The sequence below is a fragment of the Podarcis vaucheri genome (genome assembly GCF_965113315.1).
Source record: "Podarcis vaucheri genome assembly, chromosome: 3".
In the NCBI taxonomy this organism is placed as follows: domain Eukaryota; kingdom Metazoa; phylum Chordata; class Lepidosauria; order Squamata; family Lacertidae; genus Podarcis; species Podarcis vaucheri.
In genome coordinates, this window is record NC_138761.1 from 957,392 (window position 1) to 972,843 (window position 15,452).

The window sequence follows — 15,452 nt, forward strand, 5'->3', positions numbered from 1 at the left end:
ATTAATACATTTTATTAATATTACTATTACTATTATAACGCACCTTTGCTCCCCAGGAGCTCAGCAGCCATGTGAGGTCGACCAGGCTTAGGAAAAGACAGAATGGTCAGCCAAGGAGCTTCATGGCCAAGTGGTGATTTGAACCCTTTTCTCTCCGGTCCCAGTCCAGCACTCTTACCACTACTCCATACTGCCTCATGCAAGCCACAGTCAGGGATGCAGGCGGAGGGGGGGGGCTGGAAATCACAGGCTGGATAGACCCTGGAAAACAGGAGGAAGTGGCGGCCAACCCCTTGGGAAGAAGACGAGATAGATGTATGGAGGAGAATCATAGAATCCTAGAGTTGGAAGAGACCACAAGGGCCATCGAGTCCAACCCCCTGCCAAGCAGGAAACACCATCAGAGCACTCCTGACATATGGTTGTCAAGCCTCTGCTTAAAGACCTCCAAAGTAGGAGACTCCACCACACTCCTTGGCAGCAAATTCCACTGTTGAACAGCTCTTACTGTCAGGAAGTTCTTCCTAATGTTTAGGTGGAATCTTCCTTCTTGTAGTTTGGATCCATTGCTCCGTGTCCGCTTCTCTGGAGCAGCAGAAAACAACCTTTCTCCCTCCTCTATATGACATCCTTTTATATATTTGAACATGGCTATCATATCACCCCTTAACCTCCTCTTCTCCAGGCTAAACATGCCCAGCTCCCTTAGCCGTTCCTCATAAGGCATCGTTTCCAGGCCTTGGACCATTTTGGTTGCCCTCCTCTGGACACGTTCCAGTTTGTCAGTGTCCTTCTTGAACTGTGGTGCCCAGAACTGGACACAGTACTCCAGGTGAGGTCTGACCAGAGAAGAATACAGTGGCACTATTACTTCCCTTGATCTAGATGCTATACTCCTATTGATGCAGCCCGGAATTGCATTGGCTTTTTTAGCTGCCGCGTCACACTGTTGGCTCATGTCAAGTTTGTGGTCAACCAAGACTCCTAGAAGGCTCTGGGTGGGAAAGTCGCCAGGGAGCTTGAACCCTTCTTGCCCACCTCCCACAGCCCCCTCGTTGGCCTCTGCGAGAACAGGATCCCTGCGTTGCAGGGGGTTGGACTAGATGACCGCAGGCTCCCTTCCACTCTGCCATTCTAGGATTCTGTGTCTAGATGGGTCCCCTTGGGCCGGATCCAGCAGCCAGGCCCTTCTGTGCCAGGAGACAAGCTGCCGCTCTTTCCCCTGGGTTTGGGGGTCCCTGGCGGGGCTTCCAGCTTCGGGGAACTTGGGTTGGTGGGTCCCTGGTGTCCTTCCCCACAAAAGAGGTCAACCGTGGGGGGAATTGGGGAGGCAGCGCAGAAGCAATGGTGTCTTTGCAGCTCCCTGTGACCCTCTGGCTTTTCCTGCAGCCATGGTTGCCCTCCTTTAACACCTTTGGGGGTTTCGGCTTCCAAATTGGGTCCGTCTCCTGCTTGGCCCGTCGCCTTTAAAGGAGGGCAGCCAGAATGAGAACGAAGCCAAGCCTGATGAGGAGCGGTTGAAGGAGCTGGAGAAGAGGAGACATGAGAGCCACCTTCCAATATCTCATGGGTTGTCCCATGGAAGAGGGAACAAGCTTGTTTTCTCCTGCTGTAGAGGGTAAGGCTCGAACCCGTGGCTTCCAAGTGACAAGGAAGAAGATTCCGACGAAACCTCAGGAAGAAGTTTCTGATGGAAAGAGCTGTTCAACCGTGGAACGGTTTCCCTTGGGAGGTGGTGCGTTCTCCTTCCTTGGAGGTTTTTAAGCAGACTGAATGGCCATCTGACTTAGTTGAGATTGCCGCATTGCCGGGGGTTGGACTAGATGACCCCTGGGGTCCCTTCAGCTCTATGATTCTTTGAAACTGTGGAACTTCCTCCCCGATGCCCATTCTGGGAAACCCAAAAGCAGGATTGGAACCCCAGAGCCCTCTCCTCTCCTGCCCTTTCCAGCAACTGCACAAAACAAATGAAATGCCTGAAACGGGAAGTAATCGACTAGAAATAAACAAAATAATAAAAATCAAAAAGTTTAAGGAAAAATTGTACAAAGCCTTAACGGGATGCCGGCCACAAACCTCATTAAGGCTTTGTACAATTCTAGGTTTTTCTGATTCTTTCCTTAAACTTTCATTTGTTGTGTAATTTCTCCGTTCCATGACTGTGTCCCCGTCCCCCCCGCTTTCCAGCAACTGGCATTCAAGAGCCTTGCTGCCTCCTGTGGCAATGAGTTCCGTAGGTTAACTGCACGAAGAAGTCCTAGCAGCTCTGGAGGCCTCGCCTCGGTGCCCCACATGCCACCCCTTCCCCCATGCTCCTCTGCCCCATAAGCCGCTCTCCCTGGCTCCTGCTGTGGGCCCTTAAGCCGTGGGGAGGGAGGGGGGGTGGCCCATCTGCTGAGTGGCTGAGTCAACTTTTCCTGGGAACGTCAACGCCAATTCACCCCCTAAAAATATCTCTTGTCTGGGAGCAGCTGGACTTTTGCAGGGCTGGGTGACCCCTCTTTCCACGGACCTTTGAGGGTCCTGCCTGGAGGAGGAGCAGAAAAGCTCGTTAGCTGGCTCGTTAGGGCAGCTTTGGTCTGGGGCCAGGGTGGATTTATGAGCTCGGCCTTGGCCCCAGCCCCCTTTCCCAGAGAAGAACACACAAGGCTGCTTTCCTTCTCCCCCCCATCGCCCCACAAGCAGGAACTGGAAGCCTGAGCAGCCCCTGCCAAAGGTAGGTTTTTCTCCCCCCCCCCACGTCTCCCATGGGGTTCTTCTAGAAAAAGAGGTGGCCCCAGGCTGCCCAGACCCCCTCCTCAGGGACCCAGGGGATCCACCCCAATCTTCTTCCAGCCGTAGAAATGCACTCTGAACATGCTCAGACCCACTCTGTGCAAAGGATGCAGTTTTGTTAATAGCGGCCACAGATTTGGTGTGTTTTGGGAGCTGGCAAAATTCAGTGCAATGAAAGCATGGTGCAACATCAAGATTTAAGCACTAGGTCAGCGGCTCCCTAAGTAGGTGGTGGGGTTGCCCAGGGGGAGGGAGGGGGAGAGGACGGTCAGCTGGTCTCACCAGATCAAATTCAACTGGTTTGAACTGGGATCTGAATAAACTGTGCAAGATCGTGACTGGTTTGGATTTGAGGGAGTTCTCTTCCTCGTAGCGAGACATGCAAGCCGCCATTCTGAAGAGGGTTTTCTGTAGGGTTGGGGGCACTGGGGGTGCATGGAGGGAACCTAGGGGGCAGGCCCCTCCCAAAAAGTCTGGGACCCACTGCACAAGATTGAAGACTCAAGGAAGAACAGCTGTCCAGAGCTGCGGCGAGTTTCAAAGGCCTGAGAAGATAAGAGGGTTTTGTCTGTGCCAAACCCCCCAAAATTCAGGAAGGGCTTTCTGGGGGAGGGTCTCTGGCAAGGAAAGGCCCGTCCTCTGGGCTCCAGGCCGAGAGGAAGCCGAGCCCCACAGCCTTCTGGCCCCAAACCCCGAAGGGCTTTAGCAGTCAAAGCCAGCCCTCTCCATTAGCCCTGGAAACAGTCGGGGGGGGTGTGGCATAGCAGGGGGCCATAAGCTCAGCGCCAGGGGTGGACTAGAGGGCCTTTGGAGTCCCTTCCACCTCGAGGGTTCCAGCAGGCACACATTGCAGGAGGCAAGCTGCTTATATAGAGCAGTTAGAAAAGATGTTTCTGAACAAATTCCTGTGTTGCAGGGGGTTGGACTAGATGACCCCAGGTGTCCCTTCCAACTCGAGGATTCTGCGAAAGGCTGGAAGTGGTCTTGCACCAGGTCGCCTCCCTCTGACCCACCTAAGACCTCCTGCATTAGAGGGTATGGACTCCAGTCCCCACTACAAACGGCTTTCAAGGGGTCCAGAGGGGTCCTGTAACCCAGGAAGAGAGCAGCCTGGGTCTCGACTGTCCCTCCCAATGCAGCCCCAGAGGGCAGAGGAGGGTTTGGGGGGGCCCCAGGCTTCTCCACGAGGCAGGAAGCACCCCATGGCACCCTCACCCCTGGGAGAAGCAGAGAACTGTCAAGTTGGAGGGATCCCCAAAGGTCATCCAGCCCAACCCGCTGCAGCACGGGAATCTCAGCTAGAGCATCGTCTCCCTTCCGAGGGAGTCTAGTCCACTGTCAGGTCTTGCTTCACGGAGACGGGTCATGGCTGTGCCCCCCTGGCGTCAGGACCCATCTGAGCCCAGCCGCCGGGGGCAGGCAAGGGTGCGACTGCTGCTTGTGCGGAAGGGCGGCCTCCAGGCCAGGAGCCCACGTAGAGGGCGCAGCGCAGGGGCCACTTCTGCAAGACAGGAAGGTGAGATGGGGGGTGAGGGGGAGAAGGAGAGAGAGGAGCCCTGCCGCTCTGTCGGGTCCCTCCTGCCTCTGGTCTGGGCCAGCCAATCATCATAATCATAATCAACAAGTGTTTCGAAATCGGTGCCTGAGTTTTGAGTTTTCCTCTTCCCTCCCTGTTGCTTTTACCTTGCATGCCGTGAGGCTTTTTGGTGGGGGGAGTGTTAGCCTGCTGGCAGGGCCTGTCTCATTTCAAATGTATATAGGTCGCTCTGGAAGTCATTTTGGTGGAAGAGCAGGGTGCAAAGCAAACAAACTTGGGGGAGGCCCAGGGACCCCCACTACCCCCCCAGGGCTTCCCCAAAGGACTCTGGCACTCTGGCTGCTGAACAGATATTCCCGCCCGCCTTGCAGGTCTCCTTGTGAGGAAACCACCAGTGCTTCAACGTGCGACTTGGGCTTGCCAGTTCCCTGGCAGATGCTGCCAAAGCGAGCTCCCTCCATTGCCCGTTCGCAACTGCCAATGCCAGACCCCAGGAGGTGGAGACCAGCCCTCTCCCCCCCCCTTACCTTCAGGGGGTGCAAGAAGGCTGCTGGGGGCATCCTGGGCGCGAGGGGCCCCTGCTGGAGGGTCTGGCTCAGGTGGGTGATGTAGCTGGTGGCCAGGAGGAGGATGTCCAGCTTGGAGAGCTTGGTGCCAGGGGGCACAGCGGGCAGCGCCGCCTGCAGGGCGAGGAAAGCCTGGCGGAGGGTCTGCACGCGGCTTCGCTCCCGGGCGGCAACGGGGGCCCTCCTGCGGCCCTGAGGACGAGGAGACGCAGCGGCGTCAGCCCAAGGTGGGGCTACCAATGGGCCCCTGCCTGGCCGCCTGGCCAGGCCCAAGCCGCACATTCCTCTGGCCCCAGAGCAAGGACATCGCATGACCCACCCCCCACAGAACTGGGGGCTTGACTGAGCGTGCCCTTGTGCTCCTTTGTTCCAGCTGTTTAGCTGCAATTCATGCACTGCAATGGGGTGGACTAGATGAGCCTTGGGAGGCCCTTCCAAACCTACGACTCCCTACATTTCCAGCCACATAAGAGCCAATGTGCCAGAGGTAAAGGTAAAGGGGCCCCTGACCATTAGGTCCAGTCGTGGCCGACTCTGGGGTTGCGGCGCTCATCTCGCTTTATTGGCCGAGGGAGGCAGCGTACAACTTCCGGGTCATGTGGCCAGCAGGACTAAGCCGCTTCTGGCGAACCAGAGCAGCGCACAGAAACGCCGTTTACCTTCTCGCCAGAGTGGTACCTATTTATCTACTTGCACTTTGATGTGCTTTTGAACTGCTAGGTTGGCAGGAGCAGGGACCGAGCAACGGGAGCTCACCCCGTCTGCCGACCTTCTGATCAGCAAGTCCTAGGCTCTGTGGTTTAACCCCCAGCGCCACCCCAGCTGCATAAGCGCGCCAGTGTGCCACAGAAGTGTCCAAATGGGGCCTGGCAGAGACAAGGGTTCGAATCCCCACTCGGCCAGGAAGCGGACTGGGTGTGGCCGTGGGTCAGTCAGTCAGTCGCTCTCGGCCTGACCTCCCTGGCAGGGTTGGTGTGAGGCCAAAATGGGGAGGGAGAGAACCATGTACACAACCTGGAGCGCCTTGGAGGGTCGTAGCTTAGTGGCAGAGCGGCAGACCTTCCCTGCAAAAGGTCCCGGTCTGGGAGAGACTCCGCGCCTGAAACCCTAGAGAGCAGTTGCTGCCGGTCAGAGTAGGCCATACTGAGCTAGATGGAACATAGGCAGCTTCCTAGGTTCCTTATGCTCTCTAGTGGGATAGAAGTGCAATCAATCAATCAATCAATCAATCAATGTTTTGTTGGGCCTTTGTTGGGTTGTTCTATCACACCAGCCCAGCTGCTGGTCAGTGGGGATTCCACCTAGTCTAGCCTCCTATGCCCATTGCGGAAAACCCACGCGCAGGACCCGAGCGTGAGAGCAACCCTCTCCCCTGAGCCATCGGCTGCCCCCTGGCTGCTGCCCTCCTTACCCTCCTTGCAGCTGTGACTGGCACTTCATCCCCGGGCAGCCGGCCGGCTCCTTTGGCTCTGCTGCCCCTTCTCTGGCTCCTGCTCAGCCCCACTGGCCCCCTCCGTCTGCGGCCCAAGGATGAGGGCGGCTGGGACTCCCTCTGGCTGCTGCTCCCACGGCACAGGAGGCAGGCAGCTTGGGGGGCGCAGGGGCCAAGCGCCTTCTCCCCGGTCCCAGCCACAGACTCCGGCTCGGCCATCCCTCCTGCTGCTGGCTCTAATCCTCCTCCTCTGGGGCCAGATGTGCTTTGCGGCCGCCAGGAGGACTCCCAGCGCCCCTATCCCAGCTGGGAGGATCCGGCCCCAGCCCAGCCTCCTGCTGGGACAGCTCAGGCAGCTCCACCCAGCTGGCTCCAGAAAGAGACCCTCCGTCCCACCCACAGGACCTCGGGGAACGCAGGCCCCCTGCCTCTGTGCCAGCCCTGAGCATGGCAGGGGCACCTGCAGCCCTCCAGGCGAGCCTGGCCAGAGAATCATAGAAATACAGAATTGGGAGGGACCCCTGAGGGTCATCTAGTCCAACCCGCTGCAATGCCTGGCCTTGCTTTGGGGCAGGCAGGCAGGGGCTCGGCAACACACAGAGCACATAAGAAGAGCTTGCTGGATCAGGCCAGGGGCCCGTCTAGTCCAGCCTCCTGTTCTCACCGTGGACAACCCTTAAGGGAAACCTTGTTATTAAATATACCAAGAAAAATGCACACCCAGAACTCTGGCCAATATACGTTTCAATAGTGGGAGTGGTCCCTCCTCGCAAATCAATAGTCAATCGTAACAAAAACTAACCCATTCAAAGTATGCATTCTGACAAGGATTACAAACTCAGAGATTACAAACTCAAACTCATAAGGAGTCAAATCTGAGTATGGACTAACATGAATTTATCTCTACTCATAAACTCTTATCTTTAATACTGTCACAAATTATTGTGTTATACATATCCTTATGAGTTTGAGTTTGTCAGAATACGTACATGTGTTCGAATCCTGATTGCTGGTTTCCTCCTCAGCCGCTGTGAGACCAGGATGTCAGACGAGATGGCCTGATCCTTGGGCCTGATCCAGCAGCCTCGCCTTCTGTTCTTCTGGAACCTCCAGGTCCAGAGGCAGTCTATCTTGGTTCCTAGGTTCTTTGGGGTCTTTGCCGGATCAGATGGGCTACTTCTCTTCCTAAGTCTCTGCTCCCCAGGAGCTTTTGATCAAAAAGTGGCGGTGCAGCTGTGCTCCCCCCGGGGAGGGAAGAAAGGGGCGAGCGAGGCAGGAGGGCAGCTGCTGCTGCTGCGGCTGCTTCACTCCTGGCCAGAGCTGGGACCAGTGCTGGATTTACATACAGTGGTACCTCAGGTTACAGACGCTTCAGGTTACAGACTCCACTAACCCAGAAATAGTACCTCGGGTTAAGAACTTTGCTTCAGGATGAGAACAGAAATTGTGCTCCGGCGGCGTGGCAGCAGCAGGAGGCCCCATTAGGTAAAGTGGTACTTCCGGTTAAGAACAGTTTCAGGTTAAGAACGGACCTCCAGAACAAATTACTTAACCTGAGGTACCACTGTATAGGCTAAACAAACTATAGCTTAGGGCTCCATTCTTTTGCCCCCCCCAAAAAAAAATTAAAGGAAAAAAACTGGATATACATTTCCAAAATGTAAGATAAAAAACAAATGAAATAAAACCTACATACAGCAACCGTGTTTTGTGCTGTGCAGGCTCCCATGATGTACCGTATTTTTCGCCCTATAGGACGCACTTTTTCCCCTCCAAAAATGAAGGGGAAATCTGGGTGCGTCCTATGGGGCGAATGCAGGCTTTTGCTGAAGCTTGGAGCGCACTGACCCCTCTCGCTCTCCAGGCTTCAGGAAGACATCCGCAGCCTAGGCAGCCCTGTGGGAGGTCCCGCAGGGATGTCTAGGCTGCGGATAGCAGCCTGCCGCCCAGCGCGAGGGGCGCCCTGAAGCAGAGCGCCCCTCGCGCCGGGCAGACATCGGCCAGCCCCACAAGCTCGGGGGACAGCAGGGAGGCGCAGCGCCGCCATCCCACTGTTCCTCGACCTGGTTCGGTTTCCCCGACCTGCTTTTGGGGGGGAAATAAAGGGGGAAAATTTTCCTTTATTCCCCCCCAAAAAAACTAGGTGTGTCCTATGGGACGGAGCGTCCTATGGGGCGAAAAATACGGTAAGTCATGGTCCCCGCCTGCTCGCCTGTTCCCTAAAATATCCCTGGTTTGCTCCTTTCTTTGCATAGGCTGCCGACATTTGCATGGCCTGGTTGCATAGAAAGATGTGCACATGGCTGGAGATGCCTATGAGGTCCATCAATGACCATCTTGCATACATTCAACACCAAGGGCAGCTGGACCGAGAAAGGGCCCCATCAGACCTCAATCGGGCCCTGGCTGGGACCCAGGAGAAGCAGCAGCCGCGAGTCGGCCCCAGGCAAGACTTTTGAACCTGCCACTAACTCAGGATCGCAGCATCTCGGAGGCGGCTGTCTCTTTAAGACTCCGGGCTTCCGCCCTTCCCAAAGATGGCGCGCCGCGCGACGGGGATGACGCGTTGACGCGCGACGCCTCTCTCGCCGGCCGGGCTGGGCGCTGACGTGGGCCGGGAGTCCGCGCATGCCCACTCGGGACCTGAGCGAGCGGGGCTGCGGAGGAGGAAGAGGAGGAGGAGGGGGGGCATGAGCTGACCTTTGACCCGCCCGCCATGGCCCCCCGGCGGCCCCCGGAGCTCTACCGGGCGCCCTTCCCGCTCTACGCCCTGCGCGTGCACCGAGGGGCCCGCCTGGCCCTCATCGCGGGCGGCGGAGGCGCGGCCAAGACGGGCATCAAGAACGGGCTGGTGAGGGCACCGGGGGGGGGCGGGGGGAGAGGGCCTGGAAGACCCCCCCCCCAGGGCCATGGGGAAAGAGGGGGAGCCCTGTCCCCGGGGAGGGGGGGAGGAAGGCGTGAAGGGGTTAATCATCTGAGCAATGGCTGGCCTGCCCCCCCCTTGGCACCCTTGGGTTCCCCCTTGGCACCGTGGGCGAGGGGGAGGAGGGCCTGGAAGACCCCCCCCCAGGGCAAGGGGAAGAGGCGAGCCCTGTCCTGGGGGGAGGCGCGAAGGGGTTAATCTTCTGAGCAATGGCTGACCCCCCTCTCCTCCCCCCCGGCACCCTTGACTTCCCCCTTGGCACCGTGGGCGAGGGGGAGGAGGGCCTGGAAGACCCCCCCAGGGGCAAGGGGAAGAGGCGAGCCCTGCACCGGGGTGGGGAGGAAGGCCTGAAGGGGTTAATCTTCTGAGCAATGGCTGGCCTGCCCCCCCTCTTCATCCCCCTTGGCACACTTGGGTGCCCCTTGGCACGGGGGGGGGTGGCGAGGGGGAAGAGGGGAGCCCTGTCCTGGGGGGGAGGCGCAAAGGGGTTAATCTTCTGAGCAATGGCTGGCCTGCCCCCCCTCTTCATCCCCCTTGGCACACTTGGGTGCCCCTTGGCACGGGGGGGGGTGGCGAGGGGGAAGAGGGGAGCCCTGTCCTGGGGGGGAGGCGCAAAGGGGTTAATCTTCTGAGCAATGCCTGACCTGCCCCCCCCAGCACCCTCAGGTGCCCCTTGGCAGGGTGGGCAAGGGGGAGGAGGGTCTGGGGAAGAGGGGGAGCCCTGTCCCCGGGGGGGGGGATGCACAAAGGGATTAATCTTCTTAGCAATGGCTGACCTGCCCCCTCTCCTTCCCCCCCCCTTGGCACCCTTGGGTGCTCCCCTTGGCCCAAGGGGGAGGAGGGACTGGAAGCGCCCCCAGGGCAAGGGGAAAGAGGGGGAGCCCTGTCCCCGGGGGGGGGGAATGCACGAAGGGGTTAATCTTCTTAGCAATGGCTGACCTGCCCCCCTCTTTTCTCTCTCCCCCCCCCCAGCATTTCCTGCAGCTGGACTGGCGAGGGGGGGAGCTGTGCGCCTCGCTGCTCCATGCCCACGACACGGAGACCCGTGCCACCATGACCATGGCGCTGGCCGGGGACCTCATCGCGGCCGGACAGGACGCCTCCTGCCACATCCTCAGCTTCCGCCTGCAGAAGCCCAGCGGGAAGAAAGCGGAAGAGGCGGGGGCCGAAGGGGCTCCCGACAAAGCAGGTGGGATCCAGCCCCCTGGAGAGGGGGCAGAGGGGGATCCGCTGGTGGGGCTGATGGTAGAGTTGGAAGGGATCCCCAAGGGACATCTAGCCCATCCGCCTGCCACGCAGGAATCGCAGCTCAAAGATCCCGTTTGGTCTCTGTTTATAAACCTCCAAGGAAGCAAAATCGATTCCAGGGGAGAAAGTTCTTTCTGATATTTCACTGGCATCTCCTTTCTTGGTTTGGGTCCCTTCCGGAGCAGTGGAATGCCAGCTTGCAGCCTCCTCCATTGCAGCCTTGCTCCGTCTCCCCTGAGGGAAGGGGCATGGTGGGCGGCGAGTGGGCAGCGTTGGCCACAGCCCTCAGTCTCTTCCGTTGCGCCCCCAGGTGCTGGCGACAAGGGCCCCCGCAGGCGCAAGGCCCCCACCCCCAGCGGGTCGGGCAGCAACGGCGGCCTGCGCAGCGAGACGAGCGAGGTGGCCGTGGAGACGCTGCACTGCGTCCAGACGGACACCAGCCCGGACGCCCTGCAGAAGGCCGTCTGCTTCAACCACGACCACACTCTCCTGGCCACGGGGGGCGTGGACGGCTTCTTGCGCGTCTGGGAGGTAAGGGGAGGGGGGCACTGAACGGGAGTTGTGATGGTGGGGAGGGCAAGAGGGGGTGCTCTGGTGCCAGGGGGGTCAAATATCTCCTTTTCTCTGCAGTTCCCCAGCATGAAGAAATCCCTGGATTTCCAGGCCCACAACGGGGAGATTGAGGACATAGCGCTGAGCCCAGACAACAAGGTGAGGGGGTGCTGGTCTGGTCCCTGGGGGTCTGTTGGGGGCACCGCAGAAGCACCCGAGACCCCCGTCCTGGTGGTCCCTGGAAGAGTCGCTCACTTGCAAAGGGAAGAGGCGCCTTCGCTGTCTGGGTTCAGAGACCCAGAGAGAGCAGGAGGAGGGAGATGGGCGATGCCAAGGCAGGTGCCCTTGGGGTGTCCATGGGGCTAGAGGATTGTTCCTCTTGTGACTGTGCAGAGGGGTCTCCAGCATATTCCTTCCTGGAGCAAGGGAGGGGGGCTACAGAGACCCCCAGAAAGGCAGGTTGAGCAGTGGATTTGACCAGTTCATGGAGAAAAGGCTTGTGGGGGGCTCCTGGCTGTGCTGTGCTGTGCCCTCCCCCCCCCCCCCCCGTCGCAGCCAGGGATGCTTCTGAACGTCAGTTGCTGGGAACCCCAGGAGGGTGGAGATCTCATGCACTCTGATCCTGCTCGCTGGGTTCCCAGGGGGACTTCCGATCGGCCCCTATGAGACCAGGACCAAATGTAGCAGCCGGGCTCTTTGTATGTCAAGGAAATGCGTTTTTAATTTTGGTCGGGGAGAGCTTTGCATCCTTGTCTCTCCTCGTCTCTCAGCCCAGGGGCTCAAAGCAAACGGCCCCTTTTGAAAAGTGGGGCAGGCAGTGGGTCTGCGCTGCACAGCCGGGCCCAGGGAGCAAAATGAACGCGTAGTTCTGAGCCCACGGGGTCCCCTCCGCCCTTGGGTCGCTAGGCCTTTTCCAGCCCTTCCTTGAGGCCATTGGGCTTCTTGCAAAATGCTCCCCCTGGGGCAAAGTCCCGGCTTGTGGAAATGAAGCTCTGAGTTCCAATCCAGACCTTTCAAGTCTCCCAAGGCTGGGTGCAGAAGGGAGGAAAGGCAGGAAGCAGCCGTCGCTTTGCCTTCCGTCTTCCTCCAGCCAGGAAAGCTCCCTCGCCCTCCCTGAGCCCCGCCCTCTCGCCCCTCCGCAGGTGGTGACGGTGGGCCGGGACTTCCAGTGCTGCGTCTGGCAGCGGGACCAGATGGTGACGGGGCTCCACTGGAACGAGAACCTCCCGGGCATCCCGGAAAAGGCCTACCGCTACCAGGCCTGCAGGTAACGGGCTGGGCAGGGGGGCAGGCGGGGCCCCTGCGTGGGCTGTCCGTCCCCTGACGCCTCCTCCCCCTTCTGGCGCAGGTTCGGGGCGGTGGAGGACCAGGCACAGGCGCTGCGTCTCTACACGGTGCAGATCCCCTACAAGCGGGAGCGGCGCCCACCCCCCTGCTACATCACCAAGTGGGACGGGCACAGCTTCCTGCCGCTGCTCACCAGGCCCTGCGGCAACGAGGTCGTCTCCTGCCTCTCCGTCAGGTAGGGCCACGCCTCTCTCACTTTCCTCCTTTCGGGGTCCTCCCGGCACCGAGGGGCTCCACTCCCCCCGTCCCTGACCACTGGCCTTGCTGGCCGTTGGGGCTTGGAATCTGGTGGCATCGGAAGAGGGCCGGTCCCCTTGGCCGGCTGCTGGGGCAAGACTGATACTGAAGCTCCCCACTGCCTGCAGCCTGCACCCCTTGGGTTGAGCCCTTTCTCCTTTAATCCCAGGTGGATGCTGTAGTTGAGATTCCTGCCTTGCTGGGTTGTAATAATAATATATTATACCCCGCTCATCTGGCTGGGTTTCCCCAGCCACTCTGGGCGGCTTCCAACAAAACACTAAGATACAATAACCTATTAAACATTAAAAGCTTCCCTCAACAGGGCTGCCTTCTGATGCCTTCTAAAAGTCAGATAGTTTTTTATTTCCTTGACATCTGCTGGGAGGAGGTGCCACCACTGAGAAGGCCCTCTGCCTGGTCCCCTGTAACTTGGCTTCTCGCAGGGAGGGAACTGCCAGAAGGCCCTCGGAGCTGGACCTCAGTGTCCGGGCTGAGCAATGGGGGTGGAGACGCTCCTTCAGGTATACCGGACCGAGGACTCTCGGGGTCCCTTCCAACTCCACAATTCCATGAGAGGCCCCTTGGAAGTCCTCAGGGAGGGAGGCTGCCTTTCTTAGGAACTGTACAATCACAGAACTGTAGGACTGGAAGGGCCCTCATGGGCCATCTAGTCCAACCCCCTGCAAGGCAGGAACCACAACTAAAGGGTCCCTGGTGGCTGGTCCTCCGACCTCTGCGTAAACACCTCCAAAGAGGGGTTCTTCATGCGCTCTGGGGGTGAGATGTGTCTGGCCTTGAAAGGGCTCTCCGTATATACGCTAAAGAACTTTTGACATACTTGCCGATTGCTGTAAGGCAAACACAGAAGCGCAGCCCAAGAAGCCGTTGCGCAATGTAGCCTGGCGGGCCTGGCGTCAGAGCCCTTGCGACACTGCAAGCACCCACAGCCCACGTTTGCTGTAGGTTAAAGGGAGATTATTTTATCTGCCTCCGGATCACGCAAAGAGCACCTGTCTGAAAACGCCAGAACAATTTGCCTTGCTCAATCTTCTCCCCATTGAGGTCCAGCTTGTTTTTGCATTTGCAGTGACTTTGCCTCCCCCTGACGTAAGATTTCTGAAGATGTGCCAATGCTCCCGCTCTCCTGTTTTTGTTATGTGTTTTATGCCGCCTTTATATTTCCCGTGCAATTTTGGGGTGGGGTCCCCCACAAACCTGCCTGCCTTGTTCTGAAGCTGACGGCTGTCTGTCTGTGCTTGCAGTGACACGGGCACATTCCTGGGGCTGGGCACCGTCACGGGCTCCGTGGCCATCTTCGTGGCCTTCTCCTTGCAGGTAGGCAACTTCCCGCTCCTTCCCAGGCGGCTCCTGGCCTTGTGGGCAGCCTGACAGTGCTAGCCCAAGGGCAGGAGAGAGCCAGCAAAGGCCCTGGGCAGGTCCTGGAGCACAGAGAGGGCTGGAGTCCAGCTGGGAGGGATCCACTGTGCGGTGCTGGTGACAGAAAAGAAAAGCCCCCCCCCCTCAGCCGGCTGGGCAGGGGTGGGGCTGAGCCTGAGGGCAGGCACGCTGCAGGCATGGCCAGCCGCCTCCCTCCAAGGGCTGGGGGCCTAAATGGCATCGGGGAACAAGTGCGGATCCTGAGAGCCCCATCGCTGTTCCTCCACCCCCCACTCCCTCTCTGGAAGACCTTCACGTGGGGCCTAGGACCCTCATACCTAGGGGTTCGCCTCTCCCAATATGCCCCACGGAGGACCTTAAGGTCCATAAATAGCAACACCCTAGTGGTCCCGGGCCCTAAGGAAGTTAGATTAGCCTCAACCAGAGCCAGGGCCTTTTCAGCACTGGCTCCGACCTGGTGGAACGCTCTGTCTCATGAGACCAGGGCCCTGCGGGGTCTGATATCTTTCCACAGGGCCTGTAAGACAGAGTTGTTCCAGCTGGCCTTTGGCTTGGAATCAATTTGATTCCAGTTTCTGGAAACTACTGGAAAGTAGCTCTCGCACTCGGATCCTCTCATGTGTTTCCCACTGGGGAATATGGTTGGCGACAGTGAGAACAGGATGTGGGGCGTGAGGGACCCCTGGCCTGACCCGGCCGGCTCTTCTTCTCTCCCGCAGAGGCTGTACTACGTGCGAGAGGCGCACGGCATTGTGGTGACGGCGTTGGCTTTCCTGCCGGACACCCCTGACCTGCTCCAGGACAACGAGGCAGCCCTGCTCAGCGTGGCCGTGGACAGCCGCTGCCGCCTGCACCAGATCCCTTGCCGACGTAGGTTGGGGGCGGGGCCCCTGCCACAGGGGGGCTTGGGGGGGCCCTTCCCTGCTTTGCTCAGTCGTCTCCCCTCTCTCCCCGCAGGGAGCTTCCCCGTGTGGCTGATGCTGCTCTTGTGCGCTGGACTCGTTGTGGCCTCGGTCCTGCTGCTCCAGCTGGCCTTCCCCGGCTTCCTCTAGGCCTCGGCTCTGCCCTTCCTGCGCTGGGGGGGCGCCCACCCCTTCCTCACCCCACAGACTGCAGAAGGCCCCGGGGCGAAGGCTGCCCCCTCAGAGCCTGCGGACAGGTGTGCTTGGCTGAGCCAGGGGGGCAGAACCCCCACAGATGAAGTCTTGGGGTGGGGCATGAACTCTCCTCGTCCCCCGTCCCCCCCCCCGCTGGTGACTACGGGGTGGGGCAGCCCCACTCCTCCGTTTTTGGACTGCCACGTTGAAACATTCCTGCCTCGGCTGCGCTGGGCAAGCGAGGCCCCTCCCAGCCCCACGACGGGGGTCTTGCAAGTTGCCATTAAACGAGATGATGGAGCCAGAGCTCTGCTCCCTGCCTGCCTCGTCTGTCCCC

The 15,452-nt window shown here is 59.2% G+C and overlaps 2 protein-coding genes across 2 annotated transcripts; one reads left to right on the forward strand and one right to left on the reverse strand.

The window, feature by feature from the left end:
- Positions 1-3,635: 3,635 nt before the first annotated feature.
- TCF23 (transcription factor 23) lies at positions 3,636-6,678 on the reverse strand. Its single transcript, XM_082217989.1, has 3 exons — positions 6,290-6,678; positions 4,840-5,070; positions 3,636-4,276 (listed from the first exon to the last, which is right to left on the reverse strand). Exons 1-3 carry the CDS (start codon positions 6,527-6,529, stop codon positions 4,139-4,141), a joined length of 609 nt encoding a protein of 202 aa, XP_082074115.1. The 5' UTR covers positions 6,530-6,678; the 3' UTR covers positions 3,636-4,138.
- A 2,293-nt stretch (positions 6,679-8,971) lies between these two features.
- PREB (prolactin regulatory element binding) lies at positions 8,972-15,421 on the forward strand. The gene is made up of 9 exons (XM_082217789.1): positions 8,972-9,161; positions 10,206-10,422; positions 10,792-11,012; positions 11,112-11,192; positions 12,176-12,300; positions 12,382-12,555; positions 13,883-13,955; positions 14,738-14,888; positions 14,976-15,421. Exons 1-9 carry the CDS (start codon positions 9,027-9,029, stop codon positions 15,068-15,070), a joined length of 1,272 nt encoding a protein of 423 aa, XP_082073915.1. The 5' UTR covers positions 8,972-9,026; the 3' UTR covers positions 15,071-15,421.
- Positions 15,422-15,452: the final 31 nt, after the last annotated feature.

Bases quoted from the DNA above. Each gene is read 5' to 3' on its own strand.
- TCF23 (XM_082217989.1), bottom strand. From the start codon at position 6,529: ATGGCCGAGCCGGAGTCTGTGGCTGGGACCGGGGAGAAGGCGCTTGGC. The intron at 5,071-6,289 runs GTAAGGAGGGCA...CCTCGTCCTCAG, and splicing joins CAGTCACAGCTGCAAGGAGG to GGCCGCAGGAGGGCCCCCGT. The intron at 4,277-4,839 runs GTAAGGGGGGGG...CCTGTCTTGCAG, and splicing joins CCTTCTTGCACCCCCTGAAG to AAGTGGCCCCTGCGCTGCGC.
- PREB (XM_082217789.1), top strand. From the start codon at position 9,027: ATGGCCCCCCGGCGGCCCCCGGAGCTCTACCGGGCGCCCTTCCCGCTC. The intron at 11,193-12,175 runs GTGAGGGGGTGC...GCCCCTCCGCAG, and splicing joins CGCTGAGCCCAGACAACAAG to GTGGTGACGGTGGGCCGGGA. The intron at 13,956-14,737 runs GTAGGCAACTTC...TCTCTCCCGCAG, and splicing joins TCGTGGCCTTCTCCTTGCAG to AGGCTGTACTACGTGCGAGA.